The sequence below is a fragment of the Artemia sp. Qi Xiang Cuo genome, chromosome 14, assembly GCF_049724085.1.
Source record: "Artemia sp. Qi Xiang Cuo chromosome 14, ASM4972408v1, whole genome shotgun sequence".
Taxonomy (NCBI): domain Eukaryota; kingdom Metazoa; phylum Arthropoda; class Branchiopoda; order Anostraca; family Artemiidae; genus Artemia; species Artemia sp. Qi Xiang Cuo.
Window position 1 is genome coordinate 54,430,772 of NC_142807.1, and position 25,148 is coordinate 54,455,919.

Genomic DNA, 25,148 nt, shown 5'->3' on the forward strand with positions numbered 1-25,148 from the left:
TTATGGATAATTAAAAAAAGGTACAAGAAGACGATTTTTACTGTCATTTAACTCATCTGCTAATGATCTTAGCTCTTGCTGAGCTTGTCTCAAAAGATCATAATTGGATGTGCCTGGAATGGGCTGGATAATGTTGACAGCTTGAACACGTTCTGAAGAGCATCCTCTGATAGGAAATCCCCCAGACTGAAAACTGAATTCTTTATCAGGCTTATGTTCACAGCTGGAGGGGCAGGACTTCATATGACTAAGACGATGACGAGAGGGAAAACTGCTGATACTCTGAACAGGAGAGTGTTCAGGTATGATATCGTTAACTGATGATCCAGATTTATGACGATATTTCACTTTAATGCTACTATGTCTGGATCTATCTGAATCCTGTACGTTATCCATAGAATCATCCGATTCATCATCAAAGGACATTTCAGAAACATAGCGGACACGACGTGCTGCTTCAGAAATCCGGTTAAGTTTTTCCAATTCAGCTACCGTGACTTGCGGCTGCAAATCTGGTTCATCTGGATTTTTATTGCTGTACAATCTAGTATCGAATCTTAACGGATTTTTAATCCCGCTACTTAAGGATCCAGTATTATCTTTTTCATTGGTTATAGTGGAGATAATGTGCTCAAGACGGCATAAATGTTCTAAAAGTAATTGTTTTGAAGAGAGTAGTGCTTCTGATCGCAAATGTAGCTTTTCATACTGTTCATATGATATCCTATTTTGCTCTTCTCGTGAAGACCGAATTTTCTCTTCCTTCTCAAGAGCAAGATATTCCATACACTCTTCTTCAAAATCTCTAAGCCTTTCTAAGCCTTCTTCATCTAAAAACAGCTTCAAACCTCCACCGAAAATTCTCGGCTGACCTTTAATGCACCTTTTACACCATCTATAAATCAAAAATGGGTATGATAGAACCACAAAAGGAGGCGGCAGCGAAGGTCTTTGCTCATAATCCATCACCACAGAGTACCGATGGAACATCCACACCTGATGAGCTATAGCGTTGGTTCGAATGAAAATGCTATTAAATATGGCAATGAGCATATTCAATAGCAAAATTATTGCCATTAGGAGGTAGACAGTCATAAAAATTGGATTCAGCCAGCGACCAGGTACACATGGGTCTTCTCCATCTTCACCGCAGGGAGCATCGATCTCTTCAGCAAATAATTCACCATAAATCATAAAATATGGCTGAAAAGTGACATTTCTGGCTGAGAGCCAAGTTGGTTCGTTATTTGGATATAAAAGGGATTGCCGGAACACACCATAGCCCAGAAGAAAGACAACTAGTAAAATGACAAAATAAGCCATTGTATAAGCGAATTTCCCAATCAATGTTACGAATGGACCAAGAAGCTTGCTAACCATTAGGATTCTAAGGATTCGCACATACCAAAATACGATATTGACACTATAGATAACCCTTGATTCGGCGAGAATTTCAGGTATATGTCTCAAATAGAAACCAACCATAAATGTGACAATGCCAATGGCGTCTCCAATATTCCACGCAGAGCTCCGCCATACTTTGATTTTCTTCCTGAAAAAAATAAACTGTTAATCGACTGGTTAAGAAAAGGAAATAATTAAGTTCATATTCGTATTTAAAAAGGGCACTATATAGACCCAAGTGCCGCGCCGGCACATGTATCAGACACCACCGACGAGAGGCCCGTTCGACCGCCACTGAAGTGTCGTAACGCCACCGGCGCGCTACCATCGGACGAGACGGTGGCGCTCGGCTGAATTTGAATTAATTTGCGCCAATTCTTTATTGCGTCAACCATAATAGTAGAAGGGCCTTATTGACTCCCACGCCCACAAGACCCCTTCGAAGCCCGATCCGGACACTTTTTTTAAAACTCCCACACCCACATCATATAAGGGCATAGCCCCCCTCGGGAGACTGATTCTGTGGTTACGGGTGTCAATGACCTCTTTTTTCCAAGGTCGATGGATTTGATGTTTATATGTGTAATAGCTCCGGGACGAAGGTTGCACATGCGCATTGAATTCTAACGGGAACAATGTTATTGATCTAGGACTCGATGGGGAAGTGAATTTCCGAGAAATTGATTGCGTAATCGAAGGGGAAATTAAGAAACAAACATGGCTTCTTTAATCTGTGATTTACATAATCGCTAGGGGAAATTATTGATTCACGATGGGTGGAATTAAGAAACAAACATTGCTTCATTGTTGTTTGGCTAGCTTAACCTGAGAAATTGATTTACATAATCGATGGGGGGAATTATTGATTCACGAAGAGGGAATTAAGAAACATTAAGGCTTCTTTAATCTTTAGGTCTGAGGGATTTATTTATTATTGTTGTTATTGGACAAGTGCATGCCATAAACCACGTGGTGCTGTCACGAGTCAGAACACCTGTGCTGTCGACCTCAATTCACCTATCGTGAATCAATAAGTCCCCTTAGAAACAAAAAATTAAGTTCCCTTTTCTTGACAGATAAATCAATAAATGACATCATCTGTCTTACTTTAAAAATTTTCACCTAGAAATATTTCTCCAGGAATAGATCCAGGTCATTAATGTCTTTGCCTCGGAAACAGTTCTACTGGTCGAACTCCAAAGGATATTAATAACCAAAAGCCATGGAAACAATTAGGCAAGAAACATCTTAACGATGACTTGTTTTAGCGTGCGAGAAGGTTTCCTATTAATGTTAAACGCGTGAGTACAGAGATTCGAATAACAAAGTAACAAGTTGATTTTTAGTTTATTGATTATTTGTGCGAAACTGTTTTAGACAGGTAATGGAACTATTTGAGCAAAACAGTTATAGACATTTTAAAAGAATATTTTAGAAGAGATTTTAGAAGAGAATTTAATGGTGAAACTCTGTGGTCGTTATAATACACAAGTTTCATTTGAACAGTGTTGTGAGGTCCTCTAACCCAACCCCAAATGGTTCCAATCCTCAAACCCCCACCCCGAAGGAAGCCCCCGGTCCTCAAAGGTCCACCGGGCTCCCCAAGGCCATCCCCCGGGCCCCCCATGTCACCCAGAGACCCCCCGGCCCTCCCTGGGCCCCAAAGGCCCTCCCTGTGCCCCAAAGGCCCTCCCCCGGCCCCCCTCCTCCTCCTCCCCACCTCCTCCTCCTCCTCCTCCTCCCACCTCCTCCTCCTCCTCCCACCTCCTTCCTCCTCCTCCTCCCTCCTCCTTCCTACCTCCTCCTCCCACCTCCTCCTTCCCTCCTCCTCCTCCCCCTCCCCTTCCCCCCCCCATTCCCTCATCATTTTTTATACTTTTTTGTGCATTGAGACACAGAACGACCCCCTGCCCCCGGCCCCTCCCCCCTCCAAAGGTCTGATTTTTTCAAAGTTCATTTTGAATTTCTTTCATTGAAATGCAAGAGTTGGAATATTTCAGTAGTGTTTTGTTGCGGTTTAAAATTTAACAGTTACATTCAATTTATTCTTCAAAATTATTATTTGATTTAATCAATTTAAATGCAAGAGTTGGACTATTTCAGTAGTGTGATGTTGCTGTTTACCTTGTTACAGATACATTCCCTTAATTTTTCAAACTTCAATTTGAATTTATTTCGTTGAAAGTCACGAGTTTGAATATTTAACGATAAATTTGTATATTTGGTAACGTTAACCTTTAAATTCCCAAACGGATTGATATTCCATTTTTTATATATGTAGTTTATATTAAAGATTTGGAATCTTTCACTAGTGTTTGGTTGTGTTTTACCATGTCACAGTTACATTTTCTTGATTTTTCAAAGTTCATTTTGAATTTCTTTCTTTGAAATGCAAGAGTTAGAATATTTCACTAGTGTTATGTTGTAGTTTACCATGTCACAGTTACATTCCCTTAATTTTTCAAAGTTCATTTTGAATTTCTTTCATTGAAATTCGAGAGGTGAACTATTTCACTAGTTTGTTGTTGTCGTTTACCATGTCAAAGTTACATTACCTTAATTTTTCAGAGTCCATTTTGAATTTCTTTCGTTGAAATGCAAGAGTTGGAATATTTCAGTAGTGTTTGGTTGCGGTTTACCTTGTCACAGTTACATTTTCTTGATTTTTCAAAGTACATTTTGAATTTATTTCCTTGAAATAAAAGAGTTGGAATATTTCAGTAGTGTTTTGGTCGAGGTTTACCGTGTCACAGGTACATTTTCTTTATTTTTCAAAGTTCATTTTGAATTTATTTCTTTGAAATGCAAGAGTTGGAATATTTCAGTAGAGTATGGGTGAGGTTTACCTTGTCACAGTTACAGTAAATTAATTATTAAAAGTTCATTTGAATTTATTTCTTTGAAAGTCAAGAGTTGTAATATTTCAAGAGTGTTTGGTAGTGGTTTACAATGTCACAGTTACAGTCACTTAATTTATCAAATTTCATTTTGAATTTATTTTTTTGAAATGCACGTGTTCGACTATTTCAGTAGTGATTGGTTGCGGTTAACCTTGTCACAGTTACATATTCTTGATTTTTCAAAGTTCATTTTTAATTTCTTTACTTGAAATGCAAGAGTTGTAATATTTCAGTCGTGTTTGGTAGTGGTTTACCTTGTAACAGTTAAATTCACGTAATTTTAAGAATTTAATTTTAATTTCTGTAGTTGAAATTCAAGAGTTTGAATATTTCAGTAGGGTTTGGGTGCTGTCTAACTTGTCACAGGTACGTCAACATAATTTTTAAAAGTTCATTTTGAATTTCTTTCTTTTAAATGCAAGAGTTGTAATATTTCAGTAGTGTTTGGTTGCGGTTCACCGTGTAACATTTAAATTTTCTTGATTTATCACAGTTCATTTTGAATTTCTTTATTTTTAATGCAAGAGTTGGAATATTTCAGTAGTGTTTGGTCTAGGTTCAGATTGTAACAGTTCCATTAACATAATTTTTCAATGTTAATTTGAATTTATTTAGTTGAAATTCAATAGTTTGAATATTTCAGTAGGGTTTGTTTGCGGTTTACATTGTCACAGTTACATTAACATAATTTGTCAAATTTCATTTTTAATTTATTTATTTGAAATTCACGAGTTTGAATATTTCAATAGTGTTTGTTTGTGGTTTACCATGTCACCGTTAAATTGTAATTATTTTTCAAAGTTAAATTTGAATTTATTTCTTTGAAATGCAATAGTTGGAATATTTCACTAGTGTTTTGTTGTGGTTTACCATGTCACAGTTACATTTTCATGATTTTTCAAAGTTTATTTTGAATTTCTTTCATTGAAATGAAAGAGTTGGAATATTTAAGTAGTGTTTGGATGTGGTTTAAATTTTCACAGTTACATTTTCGTGATTATTCAAAGTTCATTTTGAATTTATTTAATTGAAATTAAAGAGTTGTACTATTTAAGTAGTTTGATGTTGTGGTTTACCTTGTCACAGTTACATTTTACTGATTACTCAAATCTTTTTTCGAATAAATTTCTTTGAAAATCAAGATTTGGAATATTTCACTAGTGTTTTATCGTGGTTTACCTTGTCACAGTTACATTTTATTGATTATTCAAATTTCTTTTTGAATTTCATTAGTTGAAATGCAAGAGTTGGATTATTTCAGTATTGTTTGGTTGTGGTTTACCTTGTCATAGATACATTTTCTTGATTTTTCAAAGTTAATTTTTATTTTATTTCGTTGAAATGCAAGAGTTGAAATATTTCAGTAGTGTTTGCTTGTGTGCTACAGTGTCACTGTTACTTTTTCTTTAGTTTTAAATGTTAATTTTAATTTCTTTAATTGAAATTCAAGAGTTGTAATATTTCAGTAGTGTTTGCGTGTGGTTTACATTGTCACAGTTACATTTTATTGATTTTAAAAGTTCATTTTTAATTTCTTTAATTTTAATACAAGAGTTTGAATATTTCAGTCGTGTTTGTTCGTTGTTTCAATTGTCACATTTAAATTTTCTTGATTTTTCAAATTAGAATTTTAATTTATTTCGTTGAAATGCAAGAGATGGACTATTTAAGTATGGTTTTCCTGTTGTTTAACATGTCACAGTTACATTTTCTCGATTTTTCATAGTTCATTTTGAATTTCTTTTTTTGAAATGCAAGAGTTGGACTATTTAAGTAGTGTGTGGTCGTTGTTTACCGTATCATAATTACATTTTCGTGATTTATCAAAGTTCATTTTTATTTTCTTTCTTTGAAATGCAAGAGTTGGAGTATTTCAGTAGTGTTTTTTCATTGTTTACATTGTCACAGGTACAGTATCGTGATTTTTAAAAGATCATATAGAATTCCTTTCTTGTAAATTAACTAGTTGGACTATTTCATTAGTTTTTGGTAGTGTTTTAAATTTTAAAAGTTAAATGCTCGTTATTTTAAAAATTTATTTTTTATTTATGTATATTTAAGTCTATATTTTGTCTATTTAAGTTGTTGTTGTTCGGTGCGGAACTTGTCACAGTTACATTGTATTTATTTTTCTATGCTAATTTCGAATTTACTTATTTGAAATTCAATATTTGGAATATTTCTTGAGTGTTTGATTTTTGTTTACCTTGTCAAAGTTACATTTTATTGATTGTTTAAAGTTCATTTTGAATTTATGTCATTGAAATTAAAGAGTTGGAATATTTCAGTAGTGTTTGGTTTTGGTTTACCTTGTCACACTTACATTTTATTGATTTTTCACATTTCATTTTGAATTTCTTTCGTTGAAATGCAAGAGTTGGAATATTTCAGTAGTGTATGGTTATGGTATACCTTGTCACAGTTACATTTTATTGATTTTTCAATTTTCATTTTTAATGTCTTCATTTTAAATTAAAGAGTTGGAATATTTCAATAGTGTTTGGTTGTGGTTTACCTTGTCACAGTTACATTTTCTTGATTTTTAATTGTGTATTTTTAATTTATTACTTTTAAATTCAAGAGTTGGAATATTTCAGTAGTGTGTAGTTGTGGTTCACCCTGTCACAGTTACATTTACCTTATTCTTCAAAGTTCATTTGAATTTCTTTCGTTGGAATGCAAGAGTTGGAATATTTCAGTAGTGTTTGGTTGAGGTTAACCGTGTCACTGTTACATTATCTTGATTTTTCAAAGTTCGTTTTGTATTTCTTTAATTGAAATGCAAGAGTTGGAATATTTCAGGAGTTGTTTGTCTCTGTTCACAATATCACAGTTACATTAAATTAATTTTTAAATGTTATTTTGTATTTATTTAGTTTTAATGCACGTTTTGTTATATTTAAGTAGTGTTTGGTTGAGTTTTACCTTGTCACAGTTAAAGTAAATTAATTTATAAATTTTCATTTTTAATTTATTTATTTTAAATGAAAGAGTTGGAATATTTCACTAGTGTTTTGTTGGGGTTTTCAATGTCACCGTTACATTTTCATTATTTTTAAAAGTTTATTTTGAATTTATTTCATTTAAATGCAAGAGTTGTAATATTTCACTAGTGTTTGGTTGTGGTTTACAATGTCACAGTTACATTTTCATGATTTTTCAAAGTTTATTTTGAATTTATTTCTTTGAAATGCAAGAGTTTGACTATTTCAGTAGTGTTTTGATGTGGTTTACCTTGTCACAGTTACATTTTCTTGATTTTTCAATGCTAATTGTGAATTTATTTCATTGAAATGCAAGAGTTGTAATATTTCAGTAGTGTGATGTTGTGGTTTAAATTGTCAAAGATACATTTTCTTGATTTTTCAAAGTTCTTTTTGAATTTCATTCGTTGTAATGAAAGAGTTGGAATATTTCAGTAGTGTTTTGTTGTGGTTTACCTTGTCACAGTTACATTTTCTTGATTATTAAAAGTTCTTTTTGAATTTCTTTAGTTGAACTTCAAGAGTTGTAATATTTCAGTAGTGTTTGGTTGTGGTTTACATTGTCAAAGATACATTTTCATGATTTTTAAAATTTAATTTTTAACTTCTTTAGTTGAAATGAAAGAGTTGTAATATTTCAGTAGTGTTTGCTTGTGGGTTAACGTGTCACTTTTACATTTTCTTTAGTTTTAAATTTTAATTTGAATTTTCTTTAGTTGAAATTCAAGAGTTGTAATATTTCAGTAGTGTTTGGTTGTTGGTTACCTTGTCACAGTTACATTTTCTTGATTTTAAAATTTCATTTTTAATTTATTTCATTGAAATTAAAGAGTTTGAATATTTCAGAAGTGGTTGTGTGTGGTTTACAGTGTCACAGTTACCTTTTCTTGATTTTTCAATTTTAATTTTGAATTTCTTTAGTTGAAATTCAAGAGTTGGACTATTTCAGGAGTGTTTTACGTTTGTTTACAATGTCAAAGTTAGATTTTCTTGATTTTTCATTGTTAATTTTGAATTTCTTTATTTGAAATCCAAGATTTGTACTATTTCAGTAGTGTTTTGTCGTGGTTTACCTTGTCACATTTACATTTTCGTGTTTTTTAAAAGTTCATTTTTAATTTATTTCTTTTAAATGCACGAGTTGTAATATTTCAGTCGTGTTTTGTAATTGTTTTAATTGTAACTGTTAAAGTTTAGAGATTTTAAAAATCTCATTTCGAAGTTCTTAATTTGAAATTCTAGTTCTTGACTAGGACAGTCTTTTCTTGTCGTGTTTTAAAGTTACAAATTTAAATTCTCGGTATTTAGTAATGTGCATTTGTAGGTATTTACTGGTAAGTCAATAGTTGGTCTATTTAAGTAGATGGTTGGTTTTGTTTACCTTGTAAAAGTTAACTATTATGTATTTTTCAAATATAGATTTTAATTTCCTTCTTTTAAATTCAAGAGTTGGAATATTTCATTAGTGTATGATTTTGGTATACCTTGTCACAGTTAAATTTTATTGATTTTTAAATGTTAATTTTGAATTTCTTTCATTGAAATTAAAGAGTTTGAATAGTTCAGTAGTGTGTGGTTGTGGTTTACCTTGTCACATTTACATTTTCTTGATTTTTAAAAGTTCATTTTGAATTTCTTTCGTTGAAATGCAAGAGTTGGAATATTTCAGTAGTTTATTGTTTTGGTATACCTTGTCACTGTTACATTTTCTTGATTTTTCAATTTTCATTTTGTATTTCTTTCGTTGAAATGCAAGAGATTGAATATTTCATTTGGGTTTGGTTGTGGTTTAACTTGTCACAGTTACATTTTATTGATATTTAAATGTTTATTGTGAATTTCTTTAATTTAAATTCACTATTTGAACTATTTCAGTATTGGTTGGATTTTGTTGTCCATGTCAAAGATTCATTTTCTTGATATTTAAATGTTTATATTGAATTTATATAAATGACAGTACCGTGTATAACTATTTCAGATATTTTTTGTTCCCGTTTACAATGTCACAGTTACATATTAATTATTTTTCAATGTTCATTTTGAATTTCATTTTTTTAAATGCAAGAGTTGGACTATTTCAGATGTGTTGGGTTCTGGTATAAATTGTCAATGTTACATTTTCTTGATTTTACAAAATTAATTTTGAATTTCTTTCGTTTAAATGAATGAGTTGGAATATTTCACTAGTGGTTGGTAGTGTTTTAACGTGTCAAAGATATATTTTAATGATTTTAAACATTTTATTTTGAATTTCTTTCGTTGAAATGAACGATTTGGAATATTTCAGTAGCGGGTGGTTGGGGTTTAACTTGTCAAAGTTAAATATTCTTGATTTTTCAAATTTAATTTTGAATTTATTTAGTTGAAATGAAAGAGCTTGAATATTTCACAAGTGTTTGGTTGAGGATTAACTTGTCAAAGATAAATTTTCTTTATTTTAAAATTTTATATAATAATTTATTTAGTTTAATTTCTCTAGTTTTAATCGTTAATGACGGTTTTTGTGTGGTTTTAATTTTAAAATTTAAATTTTAATGATTCCTAAAATTTCATTTTGAAAATCTTTCGTGGAACATAAATAGTTGTACTATTTAATTAGTGTTTTACTTTTGTTTTAAATTGTAAAAGTTACATGGTTATGATTTTTTAAATTTAAATTCGAATTTCTCTAGTTTTTATTAAAGAGTTTGATTATTTAAGTAATGTATGTTTATTTATTAAATTGACACAATTAAATTTTAACTTTTTTTAAAATTTAAATTTTTATTTTATGTATTTTAAATTAAATTATCTTATTATTTAATAAGGGTCTGGTGATTGTTTAAATTTTAACAGTAAAATTCAATTTATTTTTCAAATGTCAATTTGAATTTATTTCGTTTAAATGCAGGAGATTGAGTATGTCAGAAGTGGTTGTTCGTGGTTGACCTTGTCATAGTTACATTCTCTTTATTTTTCAAAGTTCATTTTTAATTTCTTTACGTGAAATGCAAGAGTTGAAATAATTCATTAGTGTTTAAAAGTTGTTTAAATTGTCAAATCAACATTTTATTTATTTTTCAAAGCTCAATTTTTATTTATATCGTTGAAAAGAAAGAGTTGGAAAATTTAAGAATGGTTTGCTTATGGGTTAAATTTTAAATGTTCAATTTTATATATTTTAAAAAGATATTTTTTATTTATTTAGTTTAAATTCATGATTTTGACTAATTCATTATTTTCTTGTTATTGTTTTAATTCTCAAAGTTAAACTTTATCTATTTTTTATATTTCATTTTGAATTTATTTCTTTTAAGTGATTGAGATTTAATATTTAAGTAGCTTTTGGTTAGGGTTTAACTTGTAAAGGTTACATAATATAAATTTTCATAAGTCATTTTGTATTTATTTATTTTTAATTCAATTGATTTAATATTGAATGAGTGGGTTTGTTTCTTTTACATTTTCACGGGTACATTTTATCGATACTTCAAACTTCATTTTGAATATCTTTAGTTTTAATACTATAGTTTTAATATTTCACGAGTGGTTTGATGGGGTTTTCATTGTCAAATTTAAATGTTATTTATTTTTCAAATATCATTTTTGATTTTCTTTGATTGAAATGATCGAGTTTGAATATGTAACTAGTGGATGGTTGTGGTTTACATAGTCACAGTTACACTCGGGTATACACATGTACACACATGTGATTATCATGAGCGTTGATGACAAGTTAACCTAACCCTGTTCGGTGATTATGGCTAGGTTAGACTAGATTCAGTTTGGTTAGAGTAGACGAGGTTAGGTTAGCCTACGTACGCTTCACATCGGTTAGCGTAAGCTAGGTGAGTGACATGCGAAAAGTTAGGTGTATGATTAGGTTAGGTTAGGTTAGATTAGGCCAGGTTAGGGTAAGTTAGGTTAGGCTAGGTTAGCCTACGTACAGCTGCTAGCCTAGCCTAACCTAATGCCTAACCTAGCCTAACCTAATCATACACCTAACTTTTCGCATGTCTCTCACCTAACCTAAGCTAACCTAAGCGGCGTAGTAACCTAACCTAGTCTAATCTAACCTAACTGAATCTAGTCTAACCTAACCATACTCACCGGAAAGGTTAGGTTAACTTATCATGAGCACTCATGATAAGCACATGTGTGTACATGTGTATACATGTGTTTACATGTTACAAGGTAAACCCCAACCATCCACTAGTGAAATAGTCCAACTCTTTCAGTTTAACGAAAGATATTCAAAATGAAGTTGTATAAAACATGACAATTTAACTCTGGCACTGTAAAACACGCACAACCACTACTGAAATATTCCAACTATATCAAGACAAATAAAGAAATTAAAAATTAAGTTTTAGGTTTAGAGAAAATTTAACTGTTAAATTTAAAATGAAGCAAAACCAATACTTGATTATTCAAACTCTTTATTTAAACAGATATAAATTAAAATTTACATTTGAAAATATATAAAATTTAACCGTTACAATTTAAACAAAAAACAGAGGCTTCTTAAAGATTACAACTCTTTCTATTCAAATAAATAAATTAAAAATTTAATATGAACCATAATTTAAGTTTAAATTTTACAGTTTAAACAATAAAAAACAAATAAATAAATATTAAATAAAATGAATTTAAAATATATACGTTAAATATATAATTGAAAAATATATAAAAATTAACTTTTACAAGGTAACAAAACACCAAAAACTACTGAAAAAGTCCAGCTCGTTCATTTAAACGATATAAATTAAAAATGAGCTGTCAAAAATCAAGAAGATTTAGCTTTGAAAATGTAAACAACGTTCAAAAACTACTGTCTAATTACAACTATTTCATTTAACTTATGTAAATTCAAAATGATATTTGAAAAATCAATAAAATTTAACTGTTACAAGGGCAATCAAGACCAAACACTACTTAAATACTAAAACAATTGCAGTACAATGAAAGAAATTCAAATTTAGATGTTAAAAATAAAGAGAATGTAGCATTGACAATGTAAAAAATAACAATATAATACATAACTAATACGAAAAATTAATTTAAAATAAATAAATTAAAAATTAAAATTTAAAAAATACTTAAAATTTACTTTTGTCAAGTTAAAAAATCACAAGACACTACTTAAATAGTAAAACTCTTGAATTTAAATTAGTTAAATTAGAAAGAAAATTTAAAAAAACAAGAAAATTAAATTTTGAAAATTTAAAAACCAAGTAAAACTCTCCTTAAATATTGAAAATCTTTATGTACACCGAAAGATATTAAAAATTAAAAATTAAAAATAATTAAAATTTAAGATTTAATATTGAAGCAACGAAAACACAATCCTTAAATATAAAAGCTAGTTCATTACAACGAAGGACAAAAAAAATTAAAATTTAAAAATCCATAAATTTTATCATTTACAAGTTAAACCACAACCAAACACGCATTAAAGAGTCCAACTCCTGCTTTTCGTCTAAAGAAATTAAAAATGAAAATTTTAAAATAGATAAAATGTAACTTTGACAATTTAAACCACACTCACCCTAGACTTAAATAGTAAGACTCTTGCATTTAAATTAAATAAATTCAAAATTAACTGTGAAAAATCATTAAAATGGATAATTGACAAGTTCAACCAAGACCAAACAAGGGTGAAAAATTAAAAATAAATCATGTCTAAGAAAGAAATTAAAATTAACTTTGTAAAATCAAGAAAATGTATCTTTGACAATTTATACCATAAACCAACACCACTTAAAGTTTCCAACTCTTTAATTTAAACGAATTAAATACAAAATGAACTTTGAAAAATCATTAATATGTAAATGTGACAAGGTAAACCACAACCAAACATTACTGAAATATTTCAACTCTTGCATATCAATTAATGAAATTCAATATTAACATTTAAAAATCAATAAAATGTAACAGTAACATTGTGAACAACAAATAAACACTACAGAAATATTCAAACTCTTTCATATCAATGTAAGAAATTCAAAATAAAATATTAAAAATCTATAAAATGTAACTGTGACAAGGTAAACCAAAAGCAAAAACTATTGAAATATTCCAACGCTTGCATTTCAAAGTAATAAATTAAAAATGAACATTGAAAAATCAAGAAAATGTAACTGTGACAAGGTATACAATATCCCTACACTACTGAAATATTCCAACTCTTGCATTTAAACGAAAGATATTCAAAATAAACATTGAAAAATCAAGAAAATGTAACTGTGACAAGGTAAACCACAACCAAACACTACTGAAATATTCCAACTCTTGCATTTCAATGAAAGAAATTCAAAATTAACATTTAACAATCAAGAAAATGTAACTGTGACAAGGTATATCACAATCAAACGCTAATGAAATATTCCAACTCGTGCATTTCAAAGAAAGAAATTAAAAATTAAATTTTAAAAATCAATAAATTGTACCTTTGAAACTTACAACAAAGACAAAAAACTTATTAAATATACAAAATCTATACTTACAACTACATATATAAAAAATTAAAGTATAAAATAACGAAAGATTAAACTTTACAATGTCAAAACCGACAAACAAAGACTTAAAAAGTCCAACTATTTCATATAAAAGAAAGACCAACGAACTTATATTTGAAATATCATGAACATTAACCTTTTACTATTTACAAAACTAAAAAACACTACTGAAATAGTCCAACTAATGCTTTTAAAAGAAATAAATTATAAATGATCTTTTAAAAATCACGAAAATGTAACTGTGACACGGTAAACAACGACAAAACACTACTGAAATAGTACAACTCTTTCAATTCAACAAAAGAAATTCAAAAGTAACGATGAAATATCTAGAAAATGTCAAATTGACATGTTCAACTACTATACAACACTACTGAAATATTTCACATCTTGACTTTCAAAGAAAGAAAATCAAAATTGCATTTTAAAAATCAAGAAAAATTACCTGTGACAATGTAAACCACAACCAAACACTACTTAAATAGTCCACCTCTTGTATTTAAACTAAATAAATAAAAAATTAAATTTTAAAATCAAGGAAATGTAACTGTGACATTGTAACCCACAAGCAAACACTACTGAAATATAACAACTCTTGACTTTAAACTAAAGAAATTCAAAATAACATTTAAAACTAAAGAAAATGTAACTGTGACAAGGTAACCCACAATCAAACACTACTGAAATATTTCAACTCTTGCATTTCAACGAAAGAAATTCAAAATGAACTTTGAAAAATCATGAAAATGTAGCTATGACAAGGTAAACCACAACCAAACACTACTCAAATATTCCAACTCTTGCATTTCAACTAAAGAAATTCAAAAATAACTTTGAATAATCAAGAAAATGTAACTGTGACTTGTTAGACCACGATCAAACATTCGTGAAATATTCCAACTCTTGCTTTTCAATGAAATAAATTAGAAATAAGATTTCAAAAATCAGTAAAATTTATCTATGACAAGGTAAACCACAACATCACACTACTTAAATATTACAACTCTTGCATTTCAATGAAAGAAATTCAAAATGAACTTTGAAAAATCAAGAAAATGTAACTGTGACAAGGTAAACCACAACCAAACACTACTGAAATATTCCAACTCTTGAATTTCATTGAAAGAAATTCAAAATAAACTTTGAAAAATAATTAAAATGTAACTGTGACATGGTAAACCACAACCAAACACTAGTGAAATATTCTAACTCTTGCATTTCAATGAAAGAAATTCAAAATAAACTTTGAAAAATAAGGAAAATTTAACAGAGACATGGTAAACCCCAACCAAACCCTAGTGAAATATTCCAACTCTTTCATTTCAAAGAAAGAAATTAAAATAGAAATTTTAAAAATAATTTTAACTTAACTGTGACACGGTAAACATCTCCTAAACACTAAAGAAATATACAAACACTTTAATTTAAACTAAAGAAATTCAAATTTAAATTGAAAAATTAATTTAATTTAACTGTTACAATTTGAACCACGACCAAACACTACTGACATATTCCAACTCTTGCATTTAAATGAAAGAAATTAAAAATTAACTTTGAAAAATAAAGTAAATTTAACTGTGAAAAGGTTAACCGCACCCAAACACTAGTGAAATAGTCCAACTCTTTCATTTCAAAGAAATAAATTCAATATTAACTTTTAAAAATTAAGGGACCGTAACTGTGACAAGGTAAACCGCAACTAAACACTACTGAAATATTCCAACTATTGAATTTCAACTAAATAAATAAAAATGAACTTTGAAAAATAATTGTACTTTAACTGTGTAAATGTAAACCACGAACAAACAAAACTGAAATATTAAAACTCTGTAATTACAATGAAATAATTAAAAATTAACTATTATAATTAAAGTAGATGTAACTGTGACAAGGTTAAACTCAAACAAAAACTACTAAAATATTACAACTCATTCAGTTAAACAAAATAAATTCAAAATGAACTTTGATAAATTAAGTCACTGTAACTGTGATATTTTAAACCACCACCCAACAATAGAGAAATATTACAACTCTTTATTTTCAAATAAAGAAATTCAAAATGAACTTTGATAAATAAATGTAATGTAACTGTGACAAGGTAAACCTCAACCAAACACTACTGAAATATTCAAACACTTGAATTACAACGAAAGAAATTCAAAATGAAATTTGAAAAATAAAGAAAATGTAACTGTGACAATGTAAAACACTACCAAACACTACTGAAATATTACAACTCTTGCATTTCAAAGAAAGAAATTCAAAATGAACTTTGAAAAATAAAGAAAATGTAACTGTGACAAGGTAAACCGCAACCAAACACTACTGAAATATTCCAACTCTTGCATTTCAACGACAGAAATTCAAAATGGACTATGAACCAATCAGTGACTGTAACTGATACACGCAAAACTACACCCAAACACTGCTTAGATATTTCTACGCTTTAATTTAAATGAAAGAAATTCATAATGAACGTTGATAATTTAAGGGAATGTATCATTTAAATGGGCCTCTGAAACCACAAGCAACTAGAATATACCAACTCTTGCTTTGCCACAAAAAACATCGAAATGAACATTGAATTTGCAAGAAAATGTCAATCTAACAAGGTCACCAGCAACCAAAAACTACTGAAATATTACAACTCTTGCATTTCAACGAAAGAAATTAAAAATGTACTCTCAAAAATTAAGGGACTGTAACTGTGACAGGGTAAACTACAACAACACACTAGTGAAATATTCAAACTCTTGCATTTCAACTAAAGAAATTCAAAATGAACTTTGAAAAATTAATTTAATGTAACTGTGACAGTGTAAACTACAATAACACACCAGGTATAGAGAAATACTCGTTATATACAACGTAAGAAAATCAAAAAGAAAAAAGAAAAAACTTTTAGTTATTAATTTGACTAGGTAAACTACGGTCAGAAGATACTGAAATATTCACAATATTGAAACTAATTTTTAGACATCCAAGATAGAGATTGAAAAATCAGACCTTTGGAGGGGGGAGGGGCCGGGGGCAGGGGGTCGTTCTGTGTCTCAATGCACAAAAAAGTATAAAAAATGATGAGGGAATGGGGGGGGAAGGGGAGGGGAGGAGGAGGAGGAAGGAGGAGGTGGGAGGAGGAGGTAGAAGGAGGAGGGAGGAGGAGGAGGAAGGAGGTGGGAGGAGGCGGAGGAGGGAGGAGGAGGAGGAGGTGGGAGGAGGAGGAGGAGGAGGTGGGAGGAGGAGGAGGGGGGTCGGGGGGGGGCCTTTGGGGCACAGGGCGGGCCTTGGGGGCCCGGGGTGCCATTTGGGGACCGGTGGCGTGCCTTGGGGAGCCCGGTGGACCTTTGAGGACCGGGGGGCTTCCTTCGGGGTTGGGGTAGGAGGAGTGGAACCCTGTGGGGTTGGTTTCGAGGACCTCACAACACTGTTCAAATGAAACTTGTGTATTATAACGACCACAGAGTTTCACCATAAAATTCTCTTCTAAAATCTCTTCAAAAATATTATATTAAAATGTCTCTATATGTTTCTCCGAAATAGTTCCATTACCTGTCTAAAACGGTTTCGCCCAAATAATCCCTAAACGCAAATTCAGCGTGTTCCTTTGTTATTGGCATCTCTGTGCTAACGAATTTCAAATTAATAGGAAACCTTCTCGCACGCTAAAACACTTCATCTCTTAGATGATTCTTGCCTAAGTGTTTCCATGGCTTTTGGTTATTAATATACTTTGGAGTTCGACCAGTAGAACTGTTCCCGAGGCAAAGACATTAATGACCATGGATCTATTCCTGGAGAAATATTTCTAGGCGAAAATTTTTAAAGTCTGACAGATGATGTCATTGATTGATTGATCTGTCAAGAAAGTGAAATTAATTTTTTGTTTTTAAGGGGAATTATTGATTCACGATAGGTGAATTGAGGTCGACAGCACAGGTGTTCTGACTCGTGACAGCACCACGTGGTTTATGGCATGCACTTGTCCAAAAACAACAATAATAAATAAATCCCTCAGACCTAAAGATTAAAGAAACCTTAATGTTTCTTAATTCCCTCTTCGTGAATCAATAATTCCCCCTATCGATTATGTAAATCAATTTCTCAGGTTAAGCTAGCCAAACAACAATGAAGCCATGTTTGTTTTTTAATTCCACCCTTCGTGAATCAATAATTTCCCCTAGCGATTATGTAAATCACAGATTAAAGAAGCCATGTTTGTTTCTTAATTTCCCCTTCGTGAATCAACAATTTCCCCTTCGATTACGCAATCAATTTCTCGGAAATTCACTTCCCCCTCGAGTCCTAGAGTTCATTTTGAATTTCTTTCGTTGAAATGCAAGAGTTGGAATATTTCAGTAGTGTTTGGTCGTGGTTTACATTGTCACAGTTACATTTTCGTGATTTTTCAAAGTTCATTTTGAATTTCTTTATTTTAAAATCAAGAGTTGGAATATTTAATTAGTTTGTGTTAATGTTTTTAATTTTACCAGTTACATGTTCTTGAGATGTAAATTCATTTCTCGATATTCGTAATTTGAAATTAACTAGATGTACTATTACAGTAGTTTTTTGTCTTGTTTTACATTTTCAATTTAAAAGTCTAGGTATTTTCTATTTTTAATGTTAATTTATTTAGTTGATATTAAAGATTTGGAATAATTAATTAGGGTTTTGTCGTGGTTTAAATTGTCAAACTTAAATTTTCTTTATTTTTCAAAGTTATTTTTTAATTTATTTCGAAAAATCAAGAAAATGTAACTGTGACAGGGTAAACTACAATAACACACTACTGAAATATTCCAACTCTTGCATTTCAACGAAAGAAATTCAAAATTAACATTGAAAAATCAATAAAATGTACCTCTGACAATGTAAACCACACCCAAACACTTCTGAAATATTCAAACACTTGTATTTCAATGAAATAAATACAAAATGAAATTTTAAAATCAAGAAAATGTAACTGTGACAATGTAAACCACAAGCAAACACTACTGAAATATTCCAACTCTTGCACTTCAACGAAAGAAATTCAAATGAACTTTTAAAAATAAAGAAAATGTAACTGTGACAAGGTAACCCACAAACAAACACTACTGAAATATTCCAACTCTTGCATTTCAACTAATGAAATTCAAAATGAACTTTGAAAAATCATGAATATGTATCTATGAAAAGGTAAATCACAAACAAACACTACTGAAATATTCCAACTCTTGCATTTCAAAGAATTAAATTAAAAATTAACTTTGAAGAATCAAGAAAATGTAACAGTGACAATGTAAACAACGACCAAACATTAGTGAAATATTACAACTCTTGCATTTAAAAGAAAGAAATTCGAAATAAACATTGAAAAATCAGGAGAATTTAACTGTGACAAGTTAAACCACAACATCACACTACTTAAATATTCCAACTCTTGCACTTCAAAGAAAGAAATTCAAAAATAACTTTTAAGAATAATGAAAATTTAACTGTGACAAGGTAAACCACATCCACACACTACTGAAATATTCCAACTCTTTAATTTCAATTAAATAAATTCAAAATAAACTTTGAAAAATAATTAAAATGTAAATGTGACATTGTAAACCACAACCAAACACTATTGAAATATTCAAACTCTTGCATTTCAATTAAAGAAATTCAAAATAAACTATTAAAAATAATGACAATTTAACTGTGACATTGTACACCACAAGCAAACACTAGTTAAATATTCCAACTCTTGCATTTCAAAGAATTAAATTCAATATAAACTTTTAAAAATTATGTGACTGTAACTGTTACACGTTAAACCTCAACAACACAAACGTGAAATAGTCAAACTATTGCATTAAAACTAATTAAATTCAAATTAACTTTGTAAAATTACGGTACTTTAACATTTACAATGTCAAAAACAACAAAACACTACTGAACTCTTCCAACTCTTGAATTTCAATGAAAGAAATTCAAAATGAACTTTTAAAAATCAAGAAAATGTAACTGTGACAAGGTTAACATCACCCAAACACTAGTTAAATATTCCAACTCTGGAATTTCAAAAAAAGAACTTCAAAATTAACTTTGTAAAATTAAGTTAATGTACCTGTGACAAGGTAAACCGCCACCAAACACTCATGAAATATACCAACTCGTCAATTAAAACTATATAAATTAAAATTAACATTGAAAAAATTCTTTTCTATAACAGTGACAGGTTAAACCCCTACCAACCACTAATGAAATAGTCCAACTCTTTCAGTAATATGAAATAAATTATAATTAACATTTATAAATCACTTAGATTTAACTGTGACAAGGTGAAACGCATCCAAAAACTAGAGAAATCTTAGAACACTATCATTTAAAAAAAATAAATTAAAAATTAAATTTGATAAATATAGGTAATGTAAATGTGACATTTTAAACCCCGACCAAACACTAGTGAAATATTACAACTCGTTAATTACAACGAAATAAATTCAAAATGAAATTTGAAAAATAATTTTACTGTAACTTTGACAAGGTAAACCGCAACCAAACACTACTGAAATATTCCAACTCTTTCATTTCAACGAAAGAAATTCAAAATAAACTATTAAAAATTAAGAAAATGTAACTGTGACAAGGTAAACCACTACCAAACACTACTGAAATATTACAACTCTTGCATTTCAATGAAATAAATTCAAAATTTACTTTTAAAAATAAAGATAATGTAACTGTTACAATTTAAACCTCAACCAAACACTACTGAAATATTCCAACTCTTGCATTTCAACGAAAGAAATACTAAATGGACTATCACTAATTAAGTTACTGTAACTGTGACAGGGTAAACTACAACAACACACTAGTGAAATATTCCAACTCTTGCATTTCAACGAAAGAAATTCAAAATGAACTTTTAAAAATTAAGGGAATTTAAATGTGACATGGTAAACTACAACATCACACTACTGAAAGATTACAACTCTTTCATTTCAAAGAAATAAATTCAAAATGAACTACGATAAATCAAGTAAATGTAACTGTGACATGGTAATCAGCAACATACCACTACTGAAATATTCCAACTCTTGCATTTAAATGAAAGAAATTCAAAATGTACTATCAAAAAGAAAGCGAATGTAACTGTTACAGGTTAAACTACAACATCACACTAGTGAAATATTCCAACTCCTTCATTTCAACGAAAGAAATTCAAAATTAACATTGAAGAATCAAGTGATTGTAACTGTGACATGGTAAACTACAATATCATACTACTGAAAGATTCCAACTCGTGCATTTCAATTAAAGAAATTCAAAATAAACTTTGAAAAATCATGAAAATGTAGCTGTGACATGGTAAACCGCAACCACACACTGCTGAAATATTCCAACTCTTGCATTTCAACGAAAGAAATTCAAAATGAACTTTGAAAAAATCAGACCTTTGGAGGGGGAGGGGCCGGGGGCAGGGGGTCGTTCTGTGTCTCAATGCACAAAAAAGTATAAAAAATGATGAGGGAATGGGGGGGGAAGGGGAGGGGAGGAGGAGGAGGAAGGAGGAGGTGGGAGGAGGAGGTAGAAGGAGGAGGAGGAGGAGGAGGAGGAGGGAGGAGGAGGAGGAAGGAGGTGGGAGGAGGAGGAGGAGGGAGGAGGAGGAGGAGGTGGGAGGAGGAGGAGGAGGAGGAGGTGGGAGGAGGAGGAGGGGGGTCGGGGGAGGGCCTTTGGGGCACCGGGCGGGCCTGGGGGTGCCTGGGTGCCATTTGGGGACCGGTGGAGGGCCTTTGGGAGCCCGTTGGACCTTTGAGGACCGGGGGGCGTCCTTCGGGGTTGGGGTATGAGGATTGGAACCCTTTGGGGTTGGGTTAGAGGACCTCACAACACTGTTCAAATGAAACTTGTGTATTATAACGACCACAGAGTTTCACCATTAAATTCTCTTCTAAAATCTCTTCAAAAATATTCTTTTAAAATGTCTCTATCTGTTTCGCCGAAATAGTTCCATTACCTGTTTAAAACGGTTTCACCCAAATAATCCCTAAACGCAAAGTCAGCTTGTTCCTTTGTTATTGGCATCTCTGTGCTAATGCATTTCAAATTAATAGGAAACCTTCTCGCACGCTAAAACAATTCATCGTTAAGATGTTTCTTGCCTAATTGTTTCCATGGCTTTTGGTTATTAATATCCTTTGGAGTTCGACCAGTAGAACTGTTCCCGAGGCAAAGACATTAATGACCATGGATCTATTCCTGGAGAAATGTTACTAAGCGAAAATTTTTAAAGTATGACAGATGATGTCATTGATTGATTGATCTGTCAAGAAAGGGAAATTAATTTGTTGTTTCTAAGGGGAATTATTGATTCACGATAGGTGAATTGAGGTCGACAGCACAGGTGTTCTGACTCGTGACAGCACCACGTGGTTTATAGCATGCACTTGTCCAAAAACAACAATAATAAATAAATCCCTCAGACCTAAAATTAATGAAGCCTTAATGTTTCTTAAGTCCCTCTTCGTGAATCTAAAATTCCCCCTAGCGATTATGTAAATCAATTTCTCAGGTTAAGCTAACCAAACAACAATGAAGCCATGTTTGTTTTTTAATTCCACCCTTCGTGAATCAATAATTTCCCCTAGCGATTATGTAAATCATAGATTAAAGAAGGCAGGTTTTTATCTTAATTTCCCTTCGTGAACCAATAATTTCTCGGACATGCACTTCCCCCTCGAGTCCTAGATCAATAGTACTGTTACCGATAGAATTCACTGCGCAGGTGCAACCTTCGCCCCCGAGCTATTACACATAGAAACATCAAATAACTCGACCTTGGAAAAAGAGGTCATTGACCCCATTACGTAATCTTTCTCCCTAGGGAGGCTATGCCCTTATATGGTGTGGGCGTGGGAGTTTTAAAAAAAGTGTCCGGATCGGGATTCGAAGGGGTATTGTGGGCGTGGGAGTCAATAAGGCCCTTCTACTCATAATTTTGGAGCTTTTCTTTTCTCGCGTGGTTAAGGATTTTGATTTTCCTGCTTAGAAATCATGTGCGATTTTAAAAATTAAACAAACAAGTTCGAACACAAATAGTTGGCAAAAATTCCTTGTGCTTACAGGGTGAGTTTTTATTCAGCACTAGTTCTTGTAGCGTATCCATTGAATAGACAATTGTCTTTCGAACAGATGCCGGATTAAATTACAGGTAGGAACTTGAGATTTAAGGATCTCTCTATTTCAAGATAGAAAGAATCAAAGAATCAATATTTCCAGAGAACTAGAAATATTTCCAGAAACACTAGAAATACTGAGGTTTTGATTCCGTGACATAGCAGTGTTATCTGAAACGGGAGGCTCTGAAAATTCTCAAGTTCCTAACTGTTAAATTCTGAGTTTACCATTGACGACAATTAATGTGTTTCTCTATTTGTCATAAAACAACTGAAGGTGTAATAAGTAGGAGCAGACACGGAGGTGTCTAATTACACGAGGGGGACCTATTTCAGACATCGATAGAGATGAATGGGAAGGAAACTACAAATACGGGTTTCCCTAATCACCATCTCAATAGTTATATCTATTATACTACTAATAATACAAACAAATCACCGCAGCAACTTGCCGCCTGAAGCCAAAACAGCTACACACACTCCTCCTCCATCCCAATCTGTTCAAAGCTTCTCTCTTTAGACCCACCAAGGAAGTTCCCATTTCCCTTGAATCTTCCTTTATAACATACTCCCACCCCAACCGCGGACGACCTACTTTCCATTTAGCCCTAAACGGTTGGCCGAAAAAGACAATCTTCGACAATCTGTCATCCTTCATCCGCAGAACGTGCCCCAGCCCCATCTCAACCATTCTCTCATTATAGTCCTAGAAAGCGGGATTGGACTACACTTTAAGTGCAGCCTACTGTTTGAAATACGGTCTGTCAGCCGAGGGTCCAGAACAATCGGTAGGCAATTTCTCTGGAACACATCTAGCAAATCTTCATCCAATTTTCAGAGCGCCCATGCTTCAGAACCATATTTGACCATTGTCATCATTGAGGCTTCCAATATTCTAATTTGGTTTGCAGAGTTATCTTCCTATTCTTCCATACTTTTTTAACTGTGAAAAAATAGCCTCAGCCTTGGCTATTCTACTTTTACGATCTTCACTGTTTACTACTTTTAAGTGTCTTTACTAATAATTAAATAAAAAAAAAGTTTGTTTTTTTAACTGAAAGTAACGTTAAAACTTAAAACGAACAGAAATTATTCCGTATATGAAAGGGGCTGTCCCCTCCTCAACGCCTCGCTCTTTACGCTAAAGTTTTTTATTGTTATAAAAAATGGAGTAGTGAGAAAGAGTCTAACTTTAGCGTAGAGCAAGGCGTTGAGGAGGGGACAGCCCTTTCATATACAGAATAATTTCTGTTCGTTTTAAGTTTTAATGTTGCTCCTTACTTTCAGTTAAAAAAAAAACTTTTTTTTATCTAATTTTTGATCCTTTTTGAATTAATGGAGGTTTTGATTTTGGCTCACCGTACATGAATAATTAAAAAAAATTGCATACTAATTTTACTTTTATTTGGTTAATTGGCTTTCTTGAAAGTTGTTTAATTTTATTGACGAACGTTTTTATTAGAAATAAATATACGTAACTTACGAATTAACTTACATAACGAACTTCTATAACCATATATTTTTAATACGTATATTAGGGGGTTCGTCCCCTAGTCAATACCTCGATCTTTACGCTAAAGTTCAAATTTAGTTCCAACTCTTTAAAAATGACCCCTTAATCACAAAGGCCGTTAATTAGAATAAATAGCTCTTATGAAAGTACTAAAAAGTCTTTGGCTTAAAGAGCGAGGCATTGACTGGGGGGCGAACCCAATCATATGCTTAATAATTTGTATTCGTTTTAAGTTTTGATGTTGCTCCTTGCTTTTGGTTGAAAAATTTGTTTATTTTTTATTTAATTTCTGATCATTTTTTAAATAATGCTGGGAAATCCGGCGCCCCCTTCATAGCAATGACCCTTTCCCCCATGGGAAGATCCTCCCATATAAACCCCCGACTCCCCCTCCCCCACTACCAGAAAAAAATCCCCCTTGAAAACGTCTTTATACTTCCCAATAACCAATACTATATGTAAACATTGGGTATTAGTGAAATTTTCATCAATTTTCGGAGCTTCAAGTTGTTCCCCACTACCACAGTCGTAAGCTAGGCCTATCATTCTTATGATTCCAGTACTTTGGACATTATAATGTTGGGGGAGAGGCCAGTTTTACCTTACTGATTATATTGCCTAGTGTTAAAACAGACTGATTATGTTGATTATTGTTGACCATGGATACACAACCTTCATTTTATGAAATATCCCAAATTGGGCTG

The 25,148-nt window shown here is 31.5% G+C and overlaps 1 protein-coding gene across 1 annotated transcript in view; it reads right to left on the reverse strand.

Annotated features, from left to right (window-relative positions):
• The window catches only part of LOC148944637 (transient receptor potential cation channel subfamily M member 1-like), a 26,899-nt gene continuing 1,751 nt past the window's right edge, over positions 1 to 25,148 (reverse strand). Inside the window, exon 2 of the mRNA XM_089099977.1 lies at positions 1 to 1,552. Within this exon, the coding sequence (XP_088956103.1) occupies positions 1 to 1,552 (1,552 nt within the window). The remainder of the gene's footprint in view (positions 1,553 to 25,148) is intronic.